Source organism: Chrysemys picta, chromosome 6 (assembly GCF_011386835.1).
Source record: "Chrysemys picta bellii isolate R12L10 chromosome 6, ASM1138683v2, whole genome shotgun sequence".
Lineage (NCBI taxonomy): Eukaryota > Metazoa > Chordata > Testudines > Emydidae > Chrysemys > Chrysemys picta.
The window spans coordinates 104,538,913-104,565,999 of NC_088796.1; the positions used below are offsets into that span (position 1 = coordinate 104,538,913).

The window sequence follows — 27,087 nt, forward strand, 5'->3', positions numbered from 1 at the left end:
ATAGTTTTTCCTGATATCCAACCTGGACCTCCCCCACCGCAACTTGAGACCATTGCTCCTTGTTCTGTCATCTGCCACCACTGAGAACAGCCGAGCTCCATCCTCTTTGGAACCCCCCTTCAGGTAGTTGAAGGCTGCTATCAAATCCCCCCTCATTCTTCTCTTCTGGAGACTAAACAATCCCAGTTCCATCAGCCTCTCCTCATAAGTCATGTGCTCCAGACCCCTAATCATTTTTGTTGCCCTCCGCTGGACTCTTTCCAATTTTTCCACATCCTTCTTGTAGTGTGGGGCCCAAAACTGGACACAGTATTCCAGATGAGGCCTCACCAATGTCGAATAAAGGGGAACGATCACGTTCCTCGATCTGCTGGCAATGCCCCTACTTATACAGCCCAAAATGCCGTTAGCCTTCTTGGCAACAAGAGCACACTGTTGACTCATATCCAGCTTCTCGTCCACTGTGACCCCTAGGTCCTTTTCAGCAGAACTGCTACCTAGCCATTCGGTCCCTAGTCTGTAGCAGTGCATGGGATTCTTCCGTCCTAAGTGCAGGACTCTGCACTTGTCCTTGTTGAACCTCATCAGGTTTTTTTTTGCCCAATCCTCTAATTTGTCTAGGTCCCTCTGTATCCGATCCCTACCCTCTAGTGTATCTACCACGCCTCCTAGTTTAGTGTCATCTGCAAACTTGCTGAGAGTGCAGTCCACACCATCCTCCAGATCATTAATAAAGATATTAAACAAAACCGGCCCCAGGACCGACCCTTGGGGCACTCCGCTTGAAACCGGCTGCCAACTAGACATGGAGCCATTGATCACTACCCGTTGAGCCCGACGATCTAGCCAGCTTTCTATCCACCTTACAGTCCATTCATCCAGCCCATACTTCTTTAACTTGGTGGCAAGAATACTGTGGGAGACAGTATCAAAAGCTTTGCTAAAGTCAAGAAATAACACATCCACTGCTTTCCCCTCATCCACAGAGCCAGTTATCTCATCATAGAAGGCAATTAGGTTAGTCAGGCACGACTTCCCCTTCGTGAATCCATGCTGACTGTTCCTGATCACTTTCCTTTCCTCTAAATGTTTCATAATTGATTCCTTGAGGACCTGCTCCATAATTTTTCCAGGGACTGAGGTGAGGCTGACTGGCCTGTAGTTCCCCGGATCCTCCTTCCCTTTTTTAAAGATGGGCACTACATTAGCCTTTTTCCAGTCATCTGGGACCTCCCCCGATCGCCATGAGTTTTCAAAAATAATGGCTAATGGCTCTGCAATCTCACCCGCCAACTCCTTTAGCACCCTCGGATGCAGCGCATCCGTCCCCATGGACTTGTGCACGTCCAGTTTTTCTAAATAGTCCTGAACCACTTCTTTCTCCACAGAGGGCTGGTCACCTTCTCCCCATGCTGTACTGCCCAGTGCAGCAATCTGGGAGCTGACCTTGTGCGTGAAGACAGAGGCAAAAAAATCATTGAGTACATTAGCTTTTTCCACATCCTCGGTCACTAGGTTGCCTCCCTCATTCAGTAAGGGGCCCACACTTTCCTTGATTTTCTTCTTGTTGCTAACATACCTGAAGAAACCCTTCTTGTTACTCTTAACATCTCTTGCTAACTGCAACTCCAAGTGTGATTTGGCCTTCCTGATTTCACTCCTGCACGCCTGAGCAATATTTTTATACTCCTCCCTGGTCATTTGTCCAATCTTCCACTTCTTATAAGCCTCTTTTTTGCGTTTAAGATCAGCAAGGATTTCACTGTTTAGCCAAGCTGGTCGCCTGCCATATTTACTATTCTTTCTACACATCGGGATGGTTTGTTCCTGCAACCTCAATAAGGATTCTTTAAAATACAGCCAGCTCTCCTGGACCCCTTTGCCCTTCATGTTATTCTCCCAGGGGATCCTGCCCATCTGTTCCCTGAGGGAGTCAGAGTCTGCTTTTCTGAAGTCCAGGGTCCATATTCTGCTGCTCTCCTTTCTTCCTTGTGTCAGGATCCTGAACTCGACCATCTCATGGTCACTGCCTCCCAGGTTCCCATCCACTTTTGCTTCCCCTACTAGTTCTTCCCTGTTTGTGAGCAGCAGGTCAAGAAAAGCTTTGCCCCTAGTTGGTTCCTCCAGCACTTGCACCAGGAAATTGTCCCCTACGCTTTCCAAAAATTTCCTGGATTGCCTGTGCACCGCTGTATTGCTCTTCCAGCAGATATCAGGGTGATTAATGTCTCCCATGAGAACCAGGGCCTGCGATCTAGCAACTTCTGCTAGTTGCCAGAAGAAAGCCTCGTCCACCTCATCCCCCTGGTCTGGTGGTCTATAGCAGACTCCAACCACGACATCACCCTTGTTGCTCCCACTTCTCAACTTTATCCAGAGACTCGCAGGTTTTTCTGCAGTATCATACCGGAGCTCTGAGCAGTCATACTCCTCTCTTACATACAACGCAACTCCCCCACCTTTTCTGCCCTGCCTGTCCTTCCTGAACAGTTTATATCCATCCATGACAGTACTCCAGTCATGTGAGTTATCCCACCAAGTCTCTGTTATTCCAATCACATCATAGTTCCCTGACTGTGCCAGGACTTCCAGTTCTCCCTGCTTGTTTCCCAGGCTTCTTGCATTTGTGTATAGGCACTTAAGATAACTCAATGATCGTCCCTCTTTCTCAGCATGAGACAGGAGTCCTCCCCTCTTGCGCTCTCCTGCTTGTGCTTCCTCCCAGGATCCCATTTCCCCACTTACCTCAGGGCTTTGGTCTCCTTCCCCCGGTGAACCTAGTTTAAAGCCCTCCTCACTAGGTTAGCCAGCCTGCTGGCGAAGATGCTCTTCCCTCTCTTCGTTAGGTGGAGCCCGTCTCTGCCTAGCACTCCTTCTTCTTGGAACACCATCCCATGGTCGAAGAATCCAAAGCCTTCTCTCCGACACCACCTGCGTAGCCATTCCCCTTTGAGGAAATGCATCCTCCTGGAAAACTGCTCTACTATAAACCAATGGCTTGGAAAGACCAGAGAGCATTTTGGGCTCTCCTGCAAAAGACAGAAATACTCACAGTTCTGATACACCAAGCCCCTTGTGGAACTGCATTGTGCAAAGAAATAGGTCATCATGCAAGCACCCTGTTATAGATATTAAGCTATGTTCAATTTCGCTTTATTATTTGGTACTATACTCTTAATGCAAAAACCTAATGAATTGATGAATGTTGTGTACAGGGGCAGTCCATGTGGTAAAATAAAAGCCATGTAATAGACCGTTGTGATGTCACTCCCAGGAATTATGAAAATCAGCCAGTTAAAATTCACAGGGATATATGTTACAACTTTTTATTATGTGATGGAACCAGTCACTAAACCAATAGGATAGAGTCTTTATGATGACCAAAGTGCTGCTGCCATAGTGGTAGGGAATAGCCCCTCTGACCTCCAACTATAGCTTTCAGAATGGTAAGAAAAAATTGCTGTGGCAGTGGTCAAAGAAATACTTCAATGGGAGTAGGGAAAGCTGCAAGCTGCTTTGGTAGAGAGCTTCAAAAAGAATGGGATCAGAATATTGATACCACTTTTGCATCAATCCCTCACAGGGGTTAAATGCAACTACAGCCAGAGCCATTTGGCAGGCTGAAAGGAAGATAAAGGGATAGGTGAAGGCAGCAGTAAGGGGACTGGGAGCAAGTGTGTGTGGGAGTGAGACTGGGATTTGGACTGCATTAAATATAAAAGTAAAAAACAGGCTTGTTTTGCATTGTGTGTGTCTGTGTGAGTAATTTGTCTCCAGGTTATGGTGTCTATATATGCTACACAGGCTATGCGGCTTGTGGTTTACATCGTCACCAGAGCCCCTGGATGGAATTACAGCCCTGTAATTCGCTTACTTGTCTTTATTTTACACCTACTGTTTCATATTCATTTTAAGAATTTCAAAGCACCTAACAGTCCTATCCCCTTAAAAATCCTCCTGACCTCCAGGGTGAATGAATCATAGAAGATTAGGGTTGGAAGAGACCTCAGGAGGTCATCTAGTCCAACCCCCTACTCAAAGCAGGACCAACACCAATTTAAGAAAATTAACACCAACTTAATACCAATTTAAGAAAACCAAGTTACTGTAAAAAAGACACTCCCCTTCTCCAGGCAAGGAGAGCTTTTAACTGGAGTGTACAGTACATATACACCCACACAATATGTCTGTTAGTACACACACGTTGTTCATATACAGATGCTGCATTAATGCTTTTGAATGTTTCTGTTAACCTTGTCTGCCATCCAGTTACGTTCTCTGTAAAGCAAAAAAGTCAATTCCTTAATATGCTTTTAAAAATATCTGCCATTTGCATTACAATGTATTTGACAAACATTGTGAGGATTAATGTCCTTATGAAGTAGACTAAGAATTATCCCCATTTTATAGATGCCTAAATGCAAAGAATTTAAGATCACATCTTCAGAAACGGCTTCTAATTTTGTATGCCTCCATTTTTGGGTACCCAATTTGAGCTCTGGTTTTTCAAAAGTGCTGAACACCCACGTTTGTGATAGAAGCTAATCAGCAGCTCTGCAAATTAGGTCAGTAGGTGCCTGAAGTCCAGCAACCAAAAAATGAGGCTGTCTAAATTAGAGTCCATGTTTGAAAATGTGGTCCTATTAAACTTGCCCAAGCCTGTACACTGTGTCAGAAGAGGGCCCAGGATTAGAATGCAGGAGCTCCTGGCTCTGTGTCTCGTGCTGAATCTGGTATAAAACTTATTTAATTGAAAAAGTTTTCTGTTGTCTCCACCCATACCCATCATGTCCAGATGTATTCTCTTCTCCCTGTCGTAAAGACCATTTTAATTCCATACAGAGTTTCACTGATCATGTTTTGGCAAGTGTGATTGGATTTGGGGTGATAGAGTGGATTTTCTTCCATGCTTATGTTAGAGGGAGTGTCGATAGCAGCTTTGCATGTGGACAAGGGCAGAAATTTGCTAGTTAGTGAGCTGTACATGAAGAAAAGCCATTTTGACTTAACTATTAGCCCTAGTAGGTTGTTAGTGTATGCAATATGTTTCGGGATTAACTAAATTCATATGAGAAACAACATGTTATATATATGGTATAGCACATTCTGTGGCAGCTTCCTTGCATGTAAGCGAGATATATGGCCGTTGGGACAGAGTACATATGGTAGGAAAGTAAAAAAATTAGACTACCAAAATAATACAATGTAAAACTACACAAGTTTCAACTTTGGAATTCATGATTCTCGATACTGCAGCATCCCCTTTGAGGAAAGATGCACAAAGAATCATAAACCTTCCAGGCAAAGCTGGATATATCTGCCTTGCAAAAATCTGCATGTCAACTCACTTTGGGTGAGAAACTTTTTTTTGACATGAGTTAAATATTAGTTTTTACCATCATCGGGGGATAGGTGAGTAGATCTTGTCTGGGCTGGTAAATTTTGAAGATCACTTCACGCATCTCGTTTATATTACATTAGTATTTGTTAATTTGCTCAGGCTTTGTTGGTTGTGGTGCACTCATTCAATAATAACCTATTTATCATCTGTTTGTAGTGAATTCGGCAGCTAAATTTAATCAGATAGATCACAGTGGTTAATATATTTGTAATGGTGATAGATGGGCTTTTATCATTCCTGGTTATAGTTCTCCTTCTACCAAACCTCTCCTAACTATGAGGTTCAGTTTGTCCTACAAATGTAAACAAAACCAAAGGTAGGAGAAACTTCTGTTTCATAATTCATAGTTTTACAAGTAACTATTATGTTGACTCAGTATCTATCTATATCTGTATATTTAAATATTTTTTAAAAAGATTAGCCCAATGACGACGTTGACAAAGATTTAACAAACCAGCAGTGTGAAGTGTTCTGTAGGCTAACAGTTTTAATGGGTTTATCTTAGACAGTTCTTCAGTTGAGAAAGTGTCAGTTAATAATTTACCTATCCCAAGAGGCAGTGGAAGCAATCATACTCTGTAGCGAGGTACTCTTGGGCCTGTCGCTTTGCTGCAGCTCATCTTGACTATAGCAAAGCACCATTGGATGCGACATCAGCACTGTGTCTGCACTTTGACAAATGAAATCTTGTAATAGCTAAATAAGGCATGGGAAGTTTTGGAATGAGCAAATAGCTGATTTCTGATGTAATGGATTACTGTAAATGTCCATCTGCTGCACATCAAAGGGAACACAAGTTAAAATTAAGTGTTGCATGTGTATTTTTTTTTTAGGAATACAGTATCTAATTCTTAAGGAAGGTTTGTGAAGAAGGTAGATGTACAGTTAACAATATTTACCGATACTTGCTTTGTAAATGTGTTGCTCAGGTGATACATTGTGTACTCAGAACTGAAGTTCACTACCAGAAATATGAATATTAACATAAAAAAGCCCTGAAGTATGGTACTTATGCCATCACCCTTTACCATGCAATTTGTTCTGATGCAATTGCTAACATGAAACTACAGTCGATTAAGCACTATTTATGTGAATTTTATTTCCCCATTTATGCATTGAGTGATGCGTAGTACCAACATGGTAAGTTTTATAATTTTTTTTTTCCTTATGTGAAGAATGTTTCTGAACAAAATATTCATATTTGTGCACACATTTTTAGACATAATGCCATTACAAAGATTTACAGTTATTTAATAGCGATTTATTATAGTAACATATTCTGCCAGCTGTGGCACATATTCATTGGAATTTGTAAATCATATTTATATAGAAATTCACTAGAAACGTGTTTTAGATTCTAATGACATGTATTCTAATTTGTTTTTAAAAAAACGGGCAGTTGTGTTAATAAACTGTTCCCTTCCATTTCTCAGGGTTACGTGTAGGCTTCCCCTTCCCCACATTTTGTTTTCATCCCAGCATTACCTCCTTTGCTTCCTACACTTGAAAGCAGGATTAGTGGGGTTTGGTGCTACTTGAGTCATAAAACTTCAAGCACTGACTTTGTCCTCCAAAGAATCAGGACCATATCATGCATTTGATGTGGGGTGATCAAGTCATGTTAGGGATGAAATAGACAATCTGACAGTAATTTCTATACTGTTCTAATTGCTGTCTATATGTTGTTTAGGAAGTGCATGTGTTGATTTTACTGAGTCATAAGCCACAAGGTGGAGTTAGTATTAGAGCTGGTTGGAAAGTAGAAAAGAAACATGAATATTTTCACGATCTTTTAAAAACATTGTTTGCTGTGAAATTTAACCACCAGGTTTAGGCTGTGTGGTGTCCATACATAGATAAAGATTGGAAGTGCAGGACTAGTTCCCTCTCTGCTATGCTAGTTGCTCATTGAGTGAATTTGGCTTTGTGGATTTATTTAGCCACTGCAGTGCTGAAACAAGGATGAAGAGGGAGGATGACCTTGTGATTAAAACAGTGGCTTAGTACTTAGGAGTTTGGGTCGATGGCTTTGCCTTGGACTTCCTGTATGATCATGGCAAAGCCCTTACGGTCAGATTTTCAAAAGCACTCAGAAATGGACTTTCAAGTATTCAGCACCCACCACTGAGGCCAGCTCCTCTTCAGAGAGGTCCACTCCCATTAGGTAAGTAAATAAGGACCAGTACCCTGTAACTGCTCTTGTGATATTGATAGATTTTTCAAAAGAGCTCAACATCTAACATACTGAGCTCTGTTGAAAATTTAGCCCCAGCTGTGGATGCTAAATCTTCTGAAAATTCCAGATTTAATCTATGTGTGTATCAATTCCCCATCAATGAAAACGAGGATAAAAATACTTCCTTTCTTCCATCTTTTGTCTGTTTTGTTTGCTCAGATTGTAAATGTTTCAGGGAACAGACGGTCTCTCACTTTGTTTGTACAGCACCTAGCACAATGTGGCCTGAGCTTAGTTAGGATCTCTAGGCATTACTTTTAATGTAAATTACAAATGCTGTGACTATTGGTAGTAACAATGAACATATTTTTCAGTTCCCTTCTAAATGGCCAATAAAATCTTCTTGTTAAACAAAAACAGAAAATACTTCTTCAGTTTCTTAGATGCACTTGACACAAGAACAAGTATCAGAATATACACTTAATTGTAAGCGTAATTATATAGACAAAAACTTAGTAATACAAGATGCTATGGATTTGGTTCTGATCTCAGATCTGAAGCAGTTGCTTCAGATCTTGTGAAAATCAGCTGCTGTGCATGTATACACAAGTTCAGGAGCTGAAATTACCAGATAAGTATTCATGCTTATATAAGATCAGAATTAAGCCTTAAATATAAAGCAAAGTGCAGTGAACTCCTTAGGAAACTGAAAAGTCATCATCATTAAGTTTTGCGAACCTGAATTTTCTGTGGTTAAAACAAAACAAAACAAAAGTGTATTCAAAGCTAATGATAGAACAGAGGAAGGGAGATCAGAGGTGTAACATTGCTGAGCAAGGAGCAGGGATGCTGTCCTTCTGAAATTGCTGGACTTGATCTGCTAATAAAATAAATAAAAGTGAAGTCAAATTAAAATTGTGATCACCTGAAAAAGTTTTACAAAATTATATTGAAATGTAATGCTAATCAATTCTTGTGGTTTGCTTATTAATTTCAATCCAGTGATTCGTCCTATTGTGTTTTCCTCTATGGGGGAGGGATGCGGAATATAGCCTCCGTGGGTTGACTTCCGAGACACAGCTATGGAAAAGTTGAAAGTTCAAAAGGCATTCCTTAAATAATAATGATTTTAAAGTGTGTGTGTATTTTCTTAAAGGCTATTCCACATTGGACAGTAAATGACTGGAGTTTTCTTTTGAGCGTTGTCCAGAAGATTGGAAGTTAGGTGTTCCTTTCTTCTTAGCTGCTTTTTATAAGGCTAGCCTTCATGTTAGGTTAAGTATACTAGGTTAATATAGTCTAACAGTCATTTACATTGAAACCTACATTCCCCAGTCTTTTAAAGGTGACCTGCAAAGGAAAAAAAATCTATTTGTGCCCTTATTTTGTTGAGATTGACTATTCTGTTAGTTTAGGTTAATGCTTACGGTATTTAACTCAAATGCCTGACCAATCGTTCAGTAAAGATGTCTTTGTGAAAGGTTCTACATCTTTACTCATTCAGTGGAGTGCTTATAAAGTTCCTACTACATTTCTCTAAGGAATCTTCAAGTGAAAAGAAGGAAGGCAAGTCTTGCTATTCCTTGTATTTCTTTAAAAAGCAGATCGCTGCCCCGGTAGATCGCTGGTAAGATGCTAAGTCTTTGATTGCTAAGAACAGTCTTAGAGTGACAGCGTGTGATACCTGCAATAGGTTTCAAATCCTGACAAATGCTCGCCAGGCTTTCCTTTAATTTAGACTAATAAAATACTGGAATGTTATTTGCTTTCATGTCATACAAGATTTGATTTGCTGAGCTAAACGTAAAACTCACTAAAATTGTCTGAGTGGTGAAGTGGCAGAGAGAGAACATAGTATTGCCTTTTAGGAGATACTTGTTCAGCAGCAGATTAGCAATTTTAGGCTTTTTGGTGAACAATGTTGGGGAGCAAGGGCAGAAGCTACTGATCTCTCTGTTCCTTTTTTTTATCGCCCATTCATGGCAATCCATCAGTTTCACTGAATGGATCTAGTTTGTTCTCATGATTGATTATTCTCATGCTGCGGATTTTACTGGTGTCCAAGGAGTTAATGCAAAGAGTGGGAAATGGGAAGAAATAGTCACATTGGTAGTAACCTGTAGCATGATTCTTGCCTGTGTATTAATTCTCTACCAATAGCTAGTAATCAACCGATTAAACCAAAAGTGCTATTTGAAATAGGTAGCGCTCACATGGCCGCTGCCCCTGTCTCAATATGGGGATGGGGGATTTGGTTGGATTTGCAGGGGGAGAGCCAACCACTTGCATTCTGAATAGCTGGGTAGAGGAGCACTCATACAAAGCCACTGGAAGCCTTTCCCCTCCCTGTGCCTTTCTCGTGCCTCAGTGCATGAGGGAATGTTCCTCGGGGGAGAACTTTCTCTGCCACCCCTTGCCTAGCTGTGAGGAAGGCGAGAGCGAGCAGATTGACTTCCAGGTCTCTCCTTTATATTTAAAGCTTTCCCAGACATCCAGTGGCCTTCTTGACACTATGGTTGTCCCCTCCTTTCCCCCAGTTGAGCTCAGCTGTGTTTCCAGGATGCTGTGGATCTGTTTTGGGATCAGGAAGGAACGATTTTTTAAAATTTTTGTCTGTGTCAAATTCGCAAGGTGTCTGTAGGGGGTCTTCACCTTCCTCACAGCAGCCTGGAAGCACAGTTTTTAGGCTAAAAGGGAGTGAGAAAAGCAATTTTATGTCAGGTGGTAATGTGGAAATGTTCAGTTCCTCACAGCTTCCAACTGGTGCCAGTGCAGAGGAAAGGTGGAAATAGGAGGGTTAGCAAGTTGTGGGCATACAGGGGCCAGAGTAAGGGTGAAGATCTTGCTCAGTGTGTTTGTCATCTAGACCCAACTTCCCCTCTTCTCCCCAGCACTCCCTAACCCTCTTTAATTGTGTGAATGGAGAAAACCCAAAAGCTTCAGTTTCAGGGCTATATATCAGCCCAGGCTCCTAAAGAAAACCAGTGTGGTTCAGATGTGGGTTGGGAAGAGTGGTTTGCATTGGCAAAAACTTTGTGGGTGCTTTCGGGCTGGAGCACTCACAGCTGTGGGTTACAGATGCTTGCTATCCTGTATTAATGTGGCCAGTATGTGAAACCATGGCACCCACAAGACTATACATAGGTCCACGCCTGCTGAGGTTTGGGAACTACTCCCAGGTTAAAGAAGTTTGAGTTAGAATAAATCCTCTGATAATCTTGGACAGGGCATAGAACATTTGAAATGCAGGTTATAATGAATTCGAGATTCTCATATAGCAAATTGTTTGGATCTCTCTTAAAACAAACTGTATCTTGAAGATTAATCAGAAAATAATAGGCTAGATTTGCCCAATAATAATTAATGTTTTAAGACTCTAAACCTATTAATGGCTCTTGTACCATTAGCACTGGGAATGTGCAAATTACATAGGGCCAATTAGAATGTGCTATAAGCATTTACATGCTCTTGCTGTCTCTTAATGTATAATTATGGTAGCACAATAGAAGACTCGGTGCAAGATGGGAAACAAATGTACAATGCCTGATTTTTTTTTTTCTTCAGTGTGGCTGAGCTCTCACAGATCCCATTGTCTTGAATGAGAATTGTAGGTGTTCAGCACCTTTTGAAAATAAGATCAACCAATTTTTTTCCAGTGGTAGAGTTAATTGCTAATATTAAAGACACTTTTTTTCATTTCACACTTAAGTCACTTATGGTCCTTTTTAAAAATAAATATATACATTTTGGGTGAAAATAGCTGGAGAGTCAATAAGGGAAATACAGAAGGATGGCTCCAGGTGACAGATGCTGCGGAGGAGAAGGGTCTTGCAGGCACAATGGCTAGATTGTGCAAAGGGGGAGAGGAAAGAAGCTGATGCCGGGTATAGGAAGTGGGAATAGCGGAAAATAATGGAAGCAAGGTTACAGCAAATTTGTGGCTGATTTTGAAAACAAGGGAGAGCCTTTTGAACTAGGTGGGGAGCACAGAGACTTGTCTGAACATCAGGGTGATATGGCAGGTGAAAAGATCCAAAATCAAAATTCAGTTTTTCCGGACCTCAGCAGGTCAACTAGTCCCTTGCTTCAGGTATGTTTTCAAATAAAATAGTAAGCTTAGAAGTATTCAAAAGTTTATTGACTCTTTTTGCACTTCTGAATAGCTAATAAATTATTTAATTGTCTGATGGATATGTGGCTACCTAACTATAGGGCATGAAATATGCACTGTTCTTCTAATACACTGTCGGGAGTTCTGTTTATAAAGTATTTAGTATTGGTTTCATAATGCACTGTTGACAACAGGAGACCACGAAGCTCAAAGATCAATCGCATTTTGGCCCACAGTATTAATGCTGCTTTATGAAGCCTTGTGACAGGTCACTTAGACAACAGTCCTTAATAAAAGGACTTTGTGCTAGTGTATGATAGTGTGACGGTCTGTTAGTAAGGCACGCTTTAAGGGCTGCCAAAGCTGCAGATAAATCTCTTTGTCCAAGTCCCTGAGGTGACTTTGTGGCTGCTGCTGGCCAGGTGATGGAACTCATCATTCCCCTGCTCTCTAGAGAAAAGTGAGACAGAGACTGCCGAGTTCCTGCTAATGCAGCTTTTGCTAATTGTCCAGAGAGCTACTAGGACACTGGGCAGCTCAGGCAGCTCTATATGAAAGAGTCTGTAATTAGGAACACACAGCAATTCTCAGTTCAGTCTCGTGTTTGTAAATGATGTGCCTTTTCAGCTATCTAAAACAGAAATGTTCTGTGAACAATCTAGATTTCAGCTTGGTTTAGTTAGATTTAATTGTAGCAGACTTTTAAAAAGATAGTATATTATCAAATACTTAGATCATAAGCATTGCAGGGACTTGATCTTATAGGCTGTTTGGAGGAGCCAAAGAAGTAGCATATTACAAAGGTGTGTTATTAAAGGGAAACGTGTAATGAAATTAAATGCATTACGATGGTTGCCTTAAACTAAGTGTCTTCTACTGAACTTCAACAGATGACTCTGAATCCCAAGATTTTACCATTAATACATCAGAGAAGAAAAGCAAAACTTTAGTTTATAATCATAACTAAAAAATGTAAAATACTGTTTAAAAACCCACATTATTATTACATGAAAGATGCTAGACTATGTAAGAACACACATATAATACTGCAGTAATAGAGTGCAGACTTAAATCTGTGCCAATGCATTTGCTTTTTAAATCAAGGTACTGTATTTGAATTCCCTCTTTCAATTATTTGTATAGACTGATTGATAATTTATTATATCCACTAGTACAGTGAACCTGTGACTATTATTCTTGAATCCTGAGCTCATGTCCTAGCAGGAGAAAGAGAAGGCAAAACAGTGAGTGAAATATTTTGTTTTAAAAGGTAAATGCATTTGTAATCTTTTTGTCAGTATGCATTTTGTTACTATTTGGGACTTTAAATCCATCCACTTTGGCCCTTTAAAATTCTTTAAGGTCCCATTTAAGAGATGGTCTCAGTTGCACTATTGTTTCAGCAGTGGCACCCTTACTGGACAATTAAAGAATGACAATGCTATTACTCAGGATATTAGATGGCTATTTTTCCATTAGATGTACAGGGCCTGATTAAAAGCCTTTTGGGCCTGGTCTACCCGGGGTGGGAGGTGGAATTGATCTAAGATACGCAATTTCAGCTACATCGACTTCAGCTACTCTATTCTCGTATCTTAGATCAACTTAGAATCACTTACTTCGCGTCCTCGTGGCACGGGATCGACGGCCACCGCTCCCCCGTCGACTTTGCTTCTGCCTCTCGCTGAGCTGGAGTTCAGCAGTCGACGGGAGAGCGATCAGGGATCGATTTATCGCGTCTACACTACACGCGATAAATCGATCTCCGATAGATCGATCGCTACCCGTAGTGTAAACATACCCTTGGAGTCAATGAGAATCTTTCTGTTGACTTCAGTGGGTTTTGAATCAGAACCTAATCCCTTGGTTTCCAAAAGCCGTTAAAATGCGGCACACTTTGCATATAGTTACAAAGAATTAAGGAATAAAGATTCAAGAGATAATCTGTTTTATACATGTGCGGAATTTGAATATGCAAAACCAGCATTTTTGTACGCACTGAGTAATTGATCGACTAGTTACAAAATATATGTGCACAGTTGCTTATTGACAAATACGTGAGCGTGTGGGTTTTGCATACACCAAAGGGTGTACACATGAAAAGAAGGCCAGATGAAAATTTCTCACATGCTCAAATGACTGACCTGTATGGGCTATCTGCAAAATGCAACAAAATGTACGTATATAAGGGCTCTGCACCAAATTTTGGCTTGGCAGGTAAAATGCCATTCCGGGGAGGGAGAGGACAGATTTTATATTTCTGTATGCCATCCATGTTTGTTTGGTTAGTATTAGTCATAATCCATGTTCTTCTTCGAGTGCTTGCTCATATCGATTCCATTCTAGATGTGTGTGCGCTGTCGGAGATTTTTGCCTTATCGGTATATTAAGCACTGCCAGCCCTATGCCCTTTCGCTTCCTTCTTACCGCCTGTGATGGTTGGTCGGAGTGCCTTGTCTTGTATTGCAAGAGCGTTAGCGATTCTTAACAGCCCATTGTTACCTCCTTTCTATAGTTCTTACGTACTTAATTAGCCATTAGAGCAGTGGTTCTCAACCTGTTTATCATTGTGGGCTGTGGGCTGCAGGCTGAGAACCACAGCACCCCCCACCCTAAAACCACCCACAGTCCCCTATGCCCAGCACCCCTGCCCAGATTGGGGCCAAGAGTGTAGCCCTAGGTGTGGGGCTGGGCAGTTATACCCTAAAGCTTGCCACAGGGGACCGGGCTGTTGTACCCCAAATCTTGCCGGGCAGCAGCCAGGCCCCGTCCCCCAACACCGGGCTGGCAGCTAGGACCCGAGAAGACGGGCCAAGAGCGGAGCACCACTTAAAACCTGGGGAAAACTCCTAGTTCTCAGAGCCCCACCCCCCAACCCTACCCACAGACCCACTGTCCTGCCCCACTGTGGCGCTCACCAGCCCCCTGCTGGCAGGAGCACTGGTGTAAACTGCAAGACACTTTCTCAGCCCTGTCCCCTGCTAGACCAGAGCAGCAAATTTTGATTATATTTTTTTGCACACAGCTGGGCTGCAGCGATGTGCTAATTGGGCCACACGTTGAGAACTGCTGCATTAGATTAAGTGTTAGTTTTAGTTTAGTAGAATCTTCATACTCCTCAGCAGGCTAGGAGACAGTTCCATCCTCCGCTGCCTCCACCTCCTCCGCCCAGGTCCTGGGGGCCTCCCTGGCAGAGCACCTATAGAAAAAAGACTGAGACAAGGAGTTTAAACGCTGCCGCCTCTCATCCTCCTGTTCGCCTGCTCAGCTCAGCCCCTCGAGACACCAGTGAAGCCAGAGACAAGCATTTTGAGATTGCCTTGAGGATGGTGCCCCAGTCACATCCCAGGATCCACCTTCCTATTCTTTCCTCAACTGCCTGTGCCCCTTCCGGTCGGCCTGGTCACAGCTAACTCAGACCATTGGGTTCTCGACATAATCTCTTTGGGCTACACCCTACAGTGCTGGTCCAAGATATCTCCAGGGCCGCCACCTGATTGTCCATCCACATGTTTACGTCTCATTATGCGCTCACCCAGCAGGCCTGAGATGATGCTGGTTTTGGTAGAGCAGCACAACCCCATGCCCGTGGACTCCAAGCCCACCTCCAGGAATACTGCTTGTGAGTCACCCAGAATGGAATCGACATGAGCAAGCACTCGAAGAAGAAAAAGCAGTTACCCACCTTTCATAACTGTTGTTCTTCAAGATGTGTGGCTCATGTCCATTCCATTACCTGCTTTCCTACTCCTCTGTCGGAGTTGCTGGCAAGAAGGAACTGAGAGGGCATAGGGCCAGAAGTGCCTAATATACTGACGCATGAGAGCTAAAATCTCTGACTGTGCACATGGGCGCTCACACACCTAGAATTGAATGGACATAAGCAACATATCTTCAAGAACAACAGTTATGAAAGGTTTCAGAGTAGCAGCCGTGTTAGTTTGTATCCATAAAAAGAACAGGAGTACTTGTGGCACCTTAGAGACTAACAAATTTATTAGAGCATAAAGCTTATGCTCTAATAAATTTGTTAGTCTCTAAGGTGCCACAAGTACTCCTGTTCTTTTAACAGTTATGAAAGGTAGGCAACCATTTTTTAGTCTATGTTAGGCCACTTTATATAGGAGGTGATTATTTAGCAAAGTGTGAGGTGCAATTAAATTCTCAATTTAGCTGAATTAACTGCTGTTGCTTAGCATCAGATTGTGTGTTTATAAGGATGTTATTAGGCTATCTGTGCTTCGGAAATCTCTTTGCCCTCCTTATCTCATAAGAATTGTCATATGTGGGTGAGTCCCATGCAGACATGGAAAGATCTGCCTAGCTTTGGCCATCTGACCTGTGTATTGCTGCAATGTCGGACTTGCAACTTAAGATACCTCACCTTATGCTACAGAGTTGCTCAAGACATAGAGGATGTGTTTCCCTCTTAAAATAGAGTTTAGTTTCAGGTGACATTACCTTCTGTTAGTGTTTTAGAACAACTATTACTATGGGTTGAGAGATGCTATCACTGTACTCTGCAGTATTAAGCTTGCATAATATCCCTCAAACCTGAAACATCAACATTTCACACCGTGATTCTATCTAATATGTCAAGAATAAGGAAATGTGTTAAGGTGATGGCTGTGGATGTTATGCACCCCCCCAACCTGCTTTTCTAGTTCTGGTGATTATTTATAGATTTGATCATTGTTTTGTTTCATGATTTGTTACAGCACATTGGATGAGCGACCAATATCCCAGTGTACTTTGCATGCATCACTAATCATGTTGGGATTGGTATCGGTGTGTAGCAGGTCACATTTTTTATGTTCATGCTAATGTTCTGTGACAACGGTCCTTTTGGATATCCATATTCTTGAGGCTGTGCTGGTGATTCCAGTAGTTCTAATGGGCAAGCATCCAGTAAGTGTGATGGGAAGGCCTGCCAGGAACTGGAGCTTTCTTAACAAGAATGTGTTACTATAGACCAGTAACTGCATGTTAAATTATTAGACAGATGTCCATGTTGCATAATGCACTACCGGGAAATGATCAGATATATCCCATAACCCCCACTGGGATAAGAACCTGAATAAAACAGGTTACCAAACATTGCTAATGATTAGCTTTTGGAAATACCACCTGTAATTAAAATATAAATACAATATTGATTTTGAAGAGTGTGATTTGGGGTGGAAGTTCTGCTGCTCGTAGGTTGTTCAGTGATCTGCCAAAATTTTTGAACTGAGCACTTTTTTTAAATCCAAAAGGTACAACATCTGCTTGTGCCCCCACTGCACATCTGCTCCTATTGGAATTAACGAGAGTTAGACTTACACATCAAAGGGAAAAATAGACTCCTAAATGCACAGTACTGTAGCTGAGGAGGAGAAGGAGGATTCAACAGGGGAATTTGGAACACAGGTCTAAAAAGTATGCAGTCTCATTGTTGGAAGATGACATCATAAACTGGTTCTGTGCATTCCTGGTTTTGGTTACGAGTCAGAAGTTTCTTATGTATTCAATCTTATGGAAAATGTTTTACAAAGTAAGAGTGGCAGGTTTCACAGAAAGCGTGCTGCTGCTGCCCGTATTTTTTTCTGTAGAATATGGACATTTGGGTGGATTATCTGTTCTGAGGAGGTTTCCTTTATTAATTCTTCCCTTTTCCCCCCACTTAAGACATCTGTTAACATTTCAGTGTCTAACGGAGGTTGCAGAGCAAGTCTCTTACTTTGTTCTCGGGGAAAAGAATTACATTTCCTCAATTGAATCGCCGCCTCTAAGAGTGGGAACAACATGTTGGTTTTGCATAATTTTCAAGTATTAAGTTAGAACCCTCCCCAGTAGGACACAAGTTCATGACTTCACTTTTATCCTTGAGTAATGTACAAGCATGATTGGTTACAGACTCCGTGCATACATTATTTTAGTGAGTGAAAGCAGGAGAATTTATCTCATGTTGGGAAATGTATCCATTTTATTGGAGCAATGTCAGATATTTAGTTATAAAATTTCTATAAAACAACTTAATCATATAAGCTGGGTTGTTTCAGCACAAGGAAGGGCTGATTGTCATGCGATGTGGAGGACCATTTTCATTATTTTGCCAAGAACAGGGACAGTTTTGTCCTGACAAGCCATTAGATGAATACCAGAGTGTGTCACATGAAAAACTACTGATCTTTAACCCAGCTATCTACTTAACCAAGCTTTGAAAATGAATAGTGAATAAGAGAAGAGCAAAGGCCAGTTTACTGTCATTATAGATTACAGAATCTGTTAACAGCTTCAGCAAACTGAACTCTGGGAATTACAGGTACTATACAGTAAGTCAATCTAACAAACTATGTATTCCGGTTATGAGATCACATTTTAGAACGTATGTATCTTTGCCATTGAAACCAGCTATATTTACATCAAAATTATATTCTCTCAGGCTTGAATATCGTATCAAACCTTAGGACCAAAGTCACAATTGAGGAATGCTCATTTTAAATAATTGATTAACAATTATTATAAAATAATTAGATCACCAGTATAAATGAATTAATTTGTGCCTGCTGCTGTCTTTTTTTTCCCCCAGGAGTGATCTATGGGACACTGTTGCATGTATAGTTAATATAAACATTTATAGTGAACTCCTAGATGTTACGAAAACAAATACTGTAAAGATCAGTAACATTTTTAAAATGATCAGTTTTGGGAATTAATACAGGAAAACAGCATTCTTTCTTTCCCTCATAGTAGAATTGCATTGTCTCCCTACAGTCTTGTTAGAGCATAGTAACTGAAATGCAAATGCTTTCCAACTAATTGCACCTCCTTGAATGTACATATACAGTACATTGTTATATCTATGCAGATTTTATTTATTTATTTAGTTTGCAAAACTCCTCTGTAATTATTTTCTTGATTAATATCTAAAGCATAGACTTGGAACAAAATAATCCTCTTTAAAGACTTTACATATTATTGAACATTAAAAGGTTAGTAAATGTTTAACAGCTTGCTTAATAACGATACAATATAATTGGAGCAAAAGAGAAGAAAACAATATATTTTTTAAAATTTCTAATGATTTGAGTCAATTTTTATTAATCCTTTGACTGAACTAATTAATACTTAAATGTTCATAACATTGGAATTTGGAACAAGTAAGAGATGTTAACACTATGCACTGTCTTCTGTGCTTCGGATTACGTACAAGCATTACCTAGTTATCCTGGGTTTTTTTTTATGTAATATGTGGCAAGTGTATTATCTTTTCTTGCCAAAGGTGGTAGCATTGGGTACCTTTTTAGGAGAAGGAAGTAATAGACAATTTTATGTTAAAAATAAAATCCACAAAAACTACTTAATGTTGTAAAAGTCATCTGTAATATTCAGTGGTTGAAAAACTTGCCTGTACTTCACATGTAGATTGCAAGCCTCCTTAAATGTTTGGGCTACACAGGGAAATGACCAAAATAACCACTGGTTATTGACTTTCACTAGTATTCAAGTTACAGTCCATTGGCCACATCTCTTATTCAGCATTAATCCATTCACATAAACAGAAAAATGCAATGTGATTTCCAGTTCCTTTTATCTTGCAATACAAAGTAGTATGGGTTAACAGTGAAATCTGTGAATTTTATATGGATAATTAGAAAGGTATGGCGGAAGTGAAGAATATTTCTTGAACTCTTCTTAAGGATTTTGTCTTAAATATTTTCAGAGCAAATATCTTGTTTGCGGCTGTAGAATGAGGTAGCCAAAGGGAGTTTTTTTTGGGGGGGGGGAGAGATAATGATCAACTCAGTGTTTGCCAAACTTGAGTACTAACAAGTATCACGTGTGCTCTTTGAGGTGATCCCAAGAATATTTCTGCCAGTAGAGAAATTATGACACTGGGGAGGGGGATGATAGATTTCAGAGGGGGAATGTTGAGTTCTAAGCTTAGATTTTGACTATTGTTTTATAAATCTCATGTCAGTTTCAAATACAAATAGTTCTAGACTTAGAAAAAATGTAGAAGAGACTAAGGGTATGTCTACACTACCTGCTGGATTGGCGGGCAGCGATCTATCTAGCGGGGGTCAATTTATCATGTCTAGTCTAGACATGATAAATCAAGCCCCGAGCACTCTTCTGTCGACTCCTGTACTCCACTACCGCGAGAGGCGCAGGCAGAGTCAACGGGGGAGTGGCAGCAGTTGACTCACCGCAGTGAAGACATCGCGGTGAGTAGGTCTAAGTACGTCGACTTCAGCGACAAGAACAGGAGTACTTGTGGCACCTTAGAGACTAACAATTTTATTTGAGCATAAGCTTTCGTGGGCTAAAACCCACTTCAGCTATGTTATTCATGTAGCTGAAGTTGCGTAACTTAGATTGATTTCCCCCCCTCTCCTCCCCAATGTAGACCAGGCCTTAGTCTATTACTCTAGGAAGTGTACTTCCATCTTAGTTTCCATGCAGAGGTTCCTGTTATCCCCTTAGTGACTAGTTCTTTGTCTATCCCTTTTCAGATGCATCAGGTATTTGTTTTTTTAATTTTATATGTTGGCATTAATGCCATTGAAACAAGGTGCCTTTTAGAAAAGATAGATCTAAGGATGACTGGAGCTGTTTTTAGTCTATAAATTTTGTTTTCTTCCTGTCACATTTATTATCTTAGCAAAAATAAGATTTAAAAAAAAAAGTTTTATGCTGTGATGTAGCAGCGACATACATCACAAATAAGTAATGGTCCTCCTTTGATACCATGATCTGAAGCTGTTCTCAATTCACCTACAGTAGGTAGCATTTTGGCCAAGACAACTGCCTAGGAAGACGAGATTTGGATGTATTAGCTAGTCAGCCTAATAACCCTGTATAGACTGTATTGATTTTCCAGGAGAGAGTTTATGAACTAAATAAACTTGGAGTTGGTGTCTTAATAAACTGCTTCTTTCAGTCTGTCACATTTAGTTACAGAGCTCTGCAGTTTAGGGGGAAAAAGGCTAATTCTGTTACAGATTGTTCACAGCAGGGTCTCCAAATTAGCCCTTTGTTTTGTAATGCCACCTTGCTTGGGCTCGCTTTGAGCACATTTCTCAGTTTTACCCTAATGAGTTGCAACACTGATAATGTGGCTGATGATCTTTCATTGATTTCACTATCACTTGCTTGTCTGGTAATTGATCCGTTGCTGAGCCTCTAGTTAATTATATCGGCTTTGACATGGCCCAGTCCACCGGGAATTTCAAGTCTTGCAGAATAACAGTTTTAATAAAAGAGTCTATTACTGCAGGTGCTTGCTGCTGCATGCCAGTTGATTTTGTGTGTGTGCATGTGTGTGTGTGTGTGTGTGCGTGCGCGCCCATGCTCCCCCCCCTTCCCCCCATGGAGAGGACTGCAGGACAGGAAAAAAGAAGCGGGGGGGAGAGAGCACAAGAGATGCAGAGAGAGCACAAGAGATGCAGAGAGAAGAGAGGAGGAAGCTTGCTATTGACGGTGTCCTTAAGCCTCCCACAAATAACAGCCATTAGTGGGAAGGTCAGGAGCTGAGCAGGCAGCTTGACTGAGGCACTGAGTGCCACTTCAGAAATCAAGAGGCTAGCAAATTTTAGAGGGAGTTTAAGTGGGTAATAGCTAAGTGTAAAGGTACAGCCACTGTTGGCACAATTGACCCATAGGATCTCCCCACTCCCAACAAGAATATTTTTATTGACCACAGGTGGACGTAATATATTTTAAGACAACAGTTCTTTGGGTTCTTGTTTATTTTTTCTCAGATATTGAATTTGCTGCTTTCGAGACTTTTTTTTTTTTTTAATACTTAATGGTGGTGAACTGGAGAGAAGTTTAACAGAAAAGCTTTCAGGAGATGTAGGATCTAAAGGGAAAGGCACATTTGTGTCAACATAGTGTACATTTTCTCATCTTTTCTCATTGCACGCTAATGACACAGAGCTGCCACTGAAGCTCTCTTCTGTTTCTTTTGTTGTTTCAGAGAGTAAGGTTTATTGTTATTCTCGAGTTAAGGAAAAGGGGAGAGAGTGGTACATTTGTCCTCCTAAATTTGTAGATTTTATTAGAAGATGAATGTTCCTTACATTTTAAGTTTAGAAAGGATAGCTTTTTTTACCCTCACTGCTTTTATGAGATGGCATGAATTTTATTTTACATTTTTGAAGTTATAGTGTTTATGTAGTTCACGTAGTTGTGATTTTTTTTCTCCCCTTCACACAGAGGGTAAAGAAGGTAACAGTTTAGCAAATAAGATTGGCTTTATTTTAAAGCCATGTTAATTAAAAATCTGCTAGGTATCAGGATTGTTTTTCTTTATGTATTAAAATGTTACCTGAGAAAGTGCAGGGGAAAGATATTGAAAGAAAAATGTCATTCTCTTTGCATTACTTTTTGACTGGGTGGGACTGGCTTTTTTTTCCTGCTTCATCTCTTTCTTCTTTATAGTTTGAAGGTATATTGTGTATGGTTAATCCAGGAACTTTAAAAAAAATTATCTGCTTTTCATCATTGGGGGGTGGGGGGAGAGAATGAAGTAGACACTTCCTTTCTACATCCCCCTTCTTCTCCGAAGATGCTACTTGAGACAGTTAAGTGATTAACAAGGGAAACAGGGATGTGAGAGATGAAATGTGCATGTGATTTTTTTGGTTTAATTTCAAAAGGAGTTGGATCGTGTCTCTTTTTCCCCTCTTTGGTAAGAGTTTTATTTGGGACGGGAAGGCACTATTCCACAGTAGTTGGCTGCCTGACATCTAATATTTAGAAAATAACCAGGCCAACTCTCACATTTTTCTTGTAAGTGAATATTGACTTTAAGAGTATTTAAGAGTAATCGCTTTAAAAAAAAAAAAAAAAAGGTTACAGATTCTGTGTGGTAGGTAAGTGTCAGATATTACATGTTGTACTTGACAGCATTGTTGAAGAAAAACAGAACAAGACAGGGAAAGGGACACAGCCTTTTTTCCTCCCAGTTCACTGTGATCACTCTGATCAGTGTGCTAGTTAGTGTGTGTGTGCGTGTGTGTGTGTGTGTGTATCTGTAGACTGACTGAGAGGGGTTAGTGCAGGATGTCATTTGGTGCCTGACAGTGGAGCAGTGCAGTTGACTCTTTGCTCTGCTATCCAATGACATCCAGTGGCTGAGAGTTTGAAGCTGATGGTTGGGTCTCCTTAGTGCTGCATGCACACCTGACAGGCAGCTGTTAAACTGAGCGAAGGCAAGCTTGGGGAGTCACAATCTATGCATAAATGATAGGGGTATCTTGGCAGAAGGTGCGAAAGAAGCTCTGACCCCCTTCCCCTGAACCCCCCGTTTCCAAATGAAATGCACAGTGCAGCTAGCTTCTTAACTACACTACACTCTTGCTACTGGCTGCCAAGAGGCTCAAAAAATCCACCTTCACTTTTCAGTCAGAAGAGGCAGAAGTGGATGTGAGAGACAGAGAGACACAGAGACACAGAGAGCGAAAGAGGGCAAGAGACTTGACTTTAAGAGACTCCTGCACTGACAACTCCATGCAGTTCGGAACAAGAACGGCAACGACCGAATCTGGTTTCATGGGGACATGGCAGAACGCTGACACTAACCTCTTATTCAGAATGTCCCAACAGGTATGTGGTTTTTTTTTTTCATTTATATTAAAACATGGTATTTAGTGCTCTTTCTCTTTTCTTTTCTTTCCACATTTTACTTTTTTAAAATTTATCACTACATAGTTAGCCTCTGAACTGTCATAACTATGTCATTGGAATGTGCATCGTTATTTCATTGCTTCCCTAAGGTCTCCTTTTTTAAAAGATTTAAAAAATAAAGCTTGAAGTAAAAGCAAGGCATTTGTTTTAAAGTTTCCAAACAGAGCTTTGCTTATGGTAAGACTGGTTTCTTTCTTTGTTTGCCTTGGTTTTGTTTCATTCTCTCTTTCTCTCCCCCCCCCCCCCCCCCCCCCCCGCTTCCCTATAAATAAAAGTATCTGCTGTCCCAGCAAAAGTCCTTTCATTCTTCCAGAGTACGTAAGCCCCAAAATCAAACTGATACTAAATTTAGGGGGCCCCTCAGAGCAGCTTAATTGACTTCATGTGGCAGAAAGCAGCTTTATTCAGACCTAAGGAGTGGAGAGCAGTTGTGCTGGAATTGCTGCCAGCACAGCGCTGAGGGTCGTTAGAGGAGACAGTTTCAGTTGTCGGGTCTCTCTCTCACTCTCTCACACACACACACTGTTTCTGCGGAGCTGTGCCTTGGCGTCCTCCCCAGAGTTGCTCCTTCACCGGGGGCCGCGTTTAAGGCAGCTTGGTATGCTGGTTCTGACGGGAAAGCTAAAATGTTACTGCAAGGCCAGTAATAACTGATAATTAATCACAGGAGCCAGCGTTTCTGTACCATGCACTTGGTGATACGCGCCCTGCGTGCTGTAGCTCCTCTTGCACAATTACTTGGCTCTTCTGGGTAAAAAAAGGAAAAAAGAGAAACTTTCATCTTGGACTCTGCTCAAGCAGGGGAGGGAAGTTCAAACTGAAGCTTTTTAACAGGGTGCCTCCCTTTCCAGAGATGATTTGACTTTTTAAAAAGTAGTTTCCAGTTATGGTCCCACACTGAGTAATAGTAACTAAAGTACTTCCTTATCCAAAAGAGGAGTTATTAAATTATGTGTGCTTTTTAGTTAGACTTTTATACTGCAGGAAATGAGATGAATGAACTCCTATTTACCTAAAAAGCATTGTATTGTACAAAAAGGGAGAAGGTAGTGTCATTAGTTTTTTTTTGTGTGTATAGCTTGTAGTAAGAAAATAATCATGAATATCAGTCATAAAAGAACATTTTTGAGAAAAACAAAATCTGACAATGGAAATAGTAATCTATAGCAGTTGTCTAGGGAAGAGTTTAAGCAACATAGCTTAGGCAGGATGAATGTATTTGAGTAAGGTACATTTTGATATATCCTGTAGAGGGACCCTGATTACTACCGATACAGTAAGCTGGTATAGAAATGTAATCAACATAAGATGAATAAGCAACTCTTTGTGTCCGATGTCCCATTCTTGAAAGTAAAAAGTTCATCTCCTAGTGGAGATGCACATTTCATATGTACTGTGTGCCACTAAGCATATGACTGCTGCCGCACATGTTATATGGGGTATATGCATATATACTTGATGTATCACACATTAGTTTTTATTGATATGCAGCAATAGAATGTAAAGCAGTTATATAACTTGTGTTGTATTTTTTGTTCAGTAGTGAGGTTAAATGTTTGGGGTTGTAGGCTAGGTTCTTTCCCCTTCAGCTACGAAAGAGTTAACATAACTGGATCCAGATAACAATCAATTGATAAATAGCTATTGAACCACATAGATAGTGTTAGATTTCATATTAGACCTATTCCAAACAGATTTAGATCTACGTAGTCTCAGGAGTGGTAGAAAATATTCAACACGAACAACAGAAGAAAACAAAACTAAATGAAGGACAGTATAGAAGATGCAAAGAATTTGAGACAACTAGTTGATAGGCAAGGCAAAACTGGCACATAAACGAGGCTGTTACATTTTTGATAATGTATTAATTATGCTAATACTTGAGAATGTTAAATGCCTTCTGTGCATTGCTGGACATATGTATGGTCCTGTTTATATACTTCATGGAGTGGAGGGGGAAGAAATGTAGCGTATGACTAAATGCATGGCAGATGCTGCATCAATGTGAATCCTTCCACTGGAATACACACAGTAGCATTGTAAAGGTGGTAATGTTGAACAGATTTATTTTAAAAAGTCTTTACTTCACCTGTGTGTTCAAGCATTGTATTCATAATTTTGTTATAAGATGTTTTTGTTGTTTGTTATCATGAACTAAAACACATTCAGTTCACACACATTTTTCACCAAGCTTTTGGGAAGGGGTGAGTTATTAGTAATGCATTAATCCCCCTCTTTAAGGATAACATTTTATCATCTTTCTGATTCGTTAAAGTTGTTGGATCAGCTTGTGCAGACTGTGAGCACAAACTCTGTCAAGTGCAGCTGCAAATGTGTGTCAGTGTCGATGTTCTTTTCTCTTTTAACACTAAAATCTTGAGTATCACATCTATCTGTTTTTCATCCATTATAAAATTACTTAATTTTTAGCATCCATCTTTTGAAAATATAGATATTTCACCTTTCATGCCTAGGCTTTGAGATAAATTTTTGTTCGCAGTACAAATTATATTTCGTTATGAGATACACTTCACTCGCAAGAGAAAGTTTACCATAGGTTTGAATGAAATGTTTAGTGAAAGTTTTGTAGATATACATAGTAAAAGTAAACGTGGTATTATATGTTCTAAATAAAATACTGTGCTTTCTGCACATTTTTTTAACCTCTTCTCTCCCCAGCCCCCCAAACGCCCACCTTTGTAAGTCAGTCTCTAGCAGGTTCTAATAAAAAAACTAGAGCAGGACAACAAAAGCGATTTTTAAAAACATACATGCAGTATTCCTGGGAAAGCTACATGTTTGCATGCTCCAAGAATACAGAACTTTTTCTTAACAGCTACAGCAAAACCTTGTAGTAGGACACTACGAGGAAGTGTATTGTGAAAATGTCCGAGTGTTTAGATTTGATCATATAGATTTAGGTATCAGTAGGTATAGGAGTCCTTGTGTTTGCATTCCTCCTTTGATGAACGAGTTTGATTCTGTTTATGTGACAATCTGCTCTGCGCAGGAAAATCAGACATCACATTCCAGAGCAAACTTAGATTTTGTTGGGGTGGGCAAGATTGGGAAACACAACTTCTAAATTACCTACTAGAATTTTAAAACATGGCCATTTGACTGACTTGTTCTGCCTATGCATCTTTTTTTCAATATAACAATATGGTTCTCTTAAAAGGATCATTCCGTTCCGTGTACAGAAGAATAGCTGATAACCTCAAAGGGCATAAATCTTAACTTTTTAAAAGTTCTTCTGTGGGTCACTTTGATCAGTGACAGGTCGAGAATGGCCAGAAACCCTTGGTTTCCCTTCCCTGCTCATCTGGTTGAGTCCAGGGCATACACTGCCCATTTTAGTCTGGCAAGAGGTTGTTAACAACAGAAAAGGAGGCCTGGTTTTGATTGATTAAAAAAAGAGCAGGCTTTTCTGATTTTCTGCTTTCATAAATGTTTTGTGCATTTGTCAGAATAAGAAATGTCATTTTTCTTCATCCAGTTACCTTAAGGGCTGTAATGTTCTAAAATACTTTTAAGTCATTTCTGAAATGAGACCATAAGAGAAATGGCTGTAACCCACAGTGACACAAAATGCCAGAGACATTTACCTTTGTATTAAAAAGGAAGAATGTTTAACCTGTTTCATATAAAAGGAAGAAACCTTTTCCTGAAGTCCCCCCCCCCAAGAGTGAAAAGGAGTATATTATTGTTATAAATGGGTCTGTG

The 27,087-nt window shown here is 40.4% G+C and overlaps 1 protein-coding gene across 11 annotated transcripts in view; it reads left to right on the forward strand.

The window, feature by feature from the left end:
* Positions 1-27,087, forward strand: part of BNC2 (basonuclin zinc finger protein 2) — a 445,041-nt gene that overhangs the window by 121,377 nt on the left and 296,577 nt on the right. For 8 of the 11 annotated variants that reach the window (XR_010588655.1, XM_065549486.1, XM_065549492.1 and 5 more), the window contains one exon: positions 23,083-23,283. The exons of 1 other annotated variant lie outside the window; for it this stretch is intronic. Coding sequence is in view for 8 of the 10 variants with exons in the window: in XM_065549486.1 (XP_065405558.1) it covers positions 23,083-23,283 (201 nt within the window). In the remaining 2 variants the exon portion in view is untranslated. Of the gene's footprint in view, positions 1-12,860; positions 12,933-23,082; positions 23,284-27,087 lie in introns of those variants that run through there. 2 more of the 11 variants (XM_042850532.2, XM_065549488.1) reach the window with 2 other exon arrangements.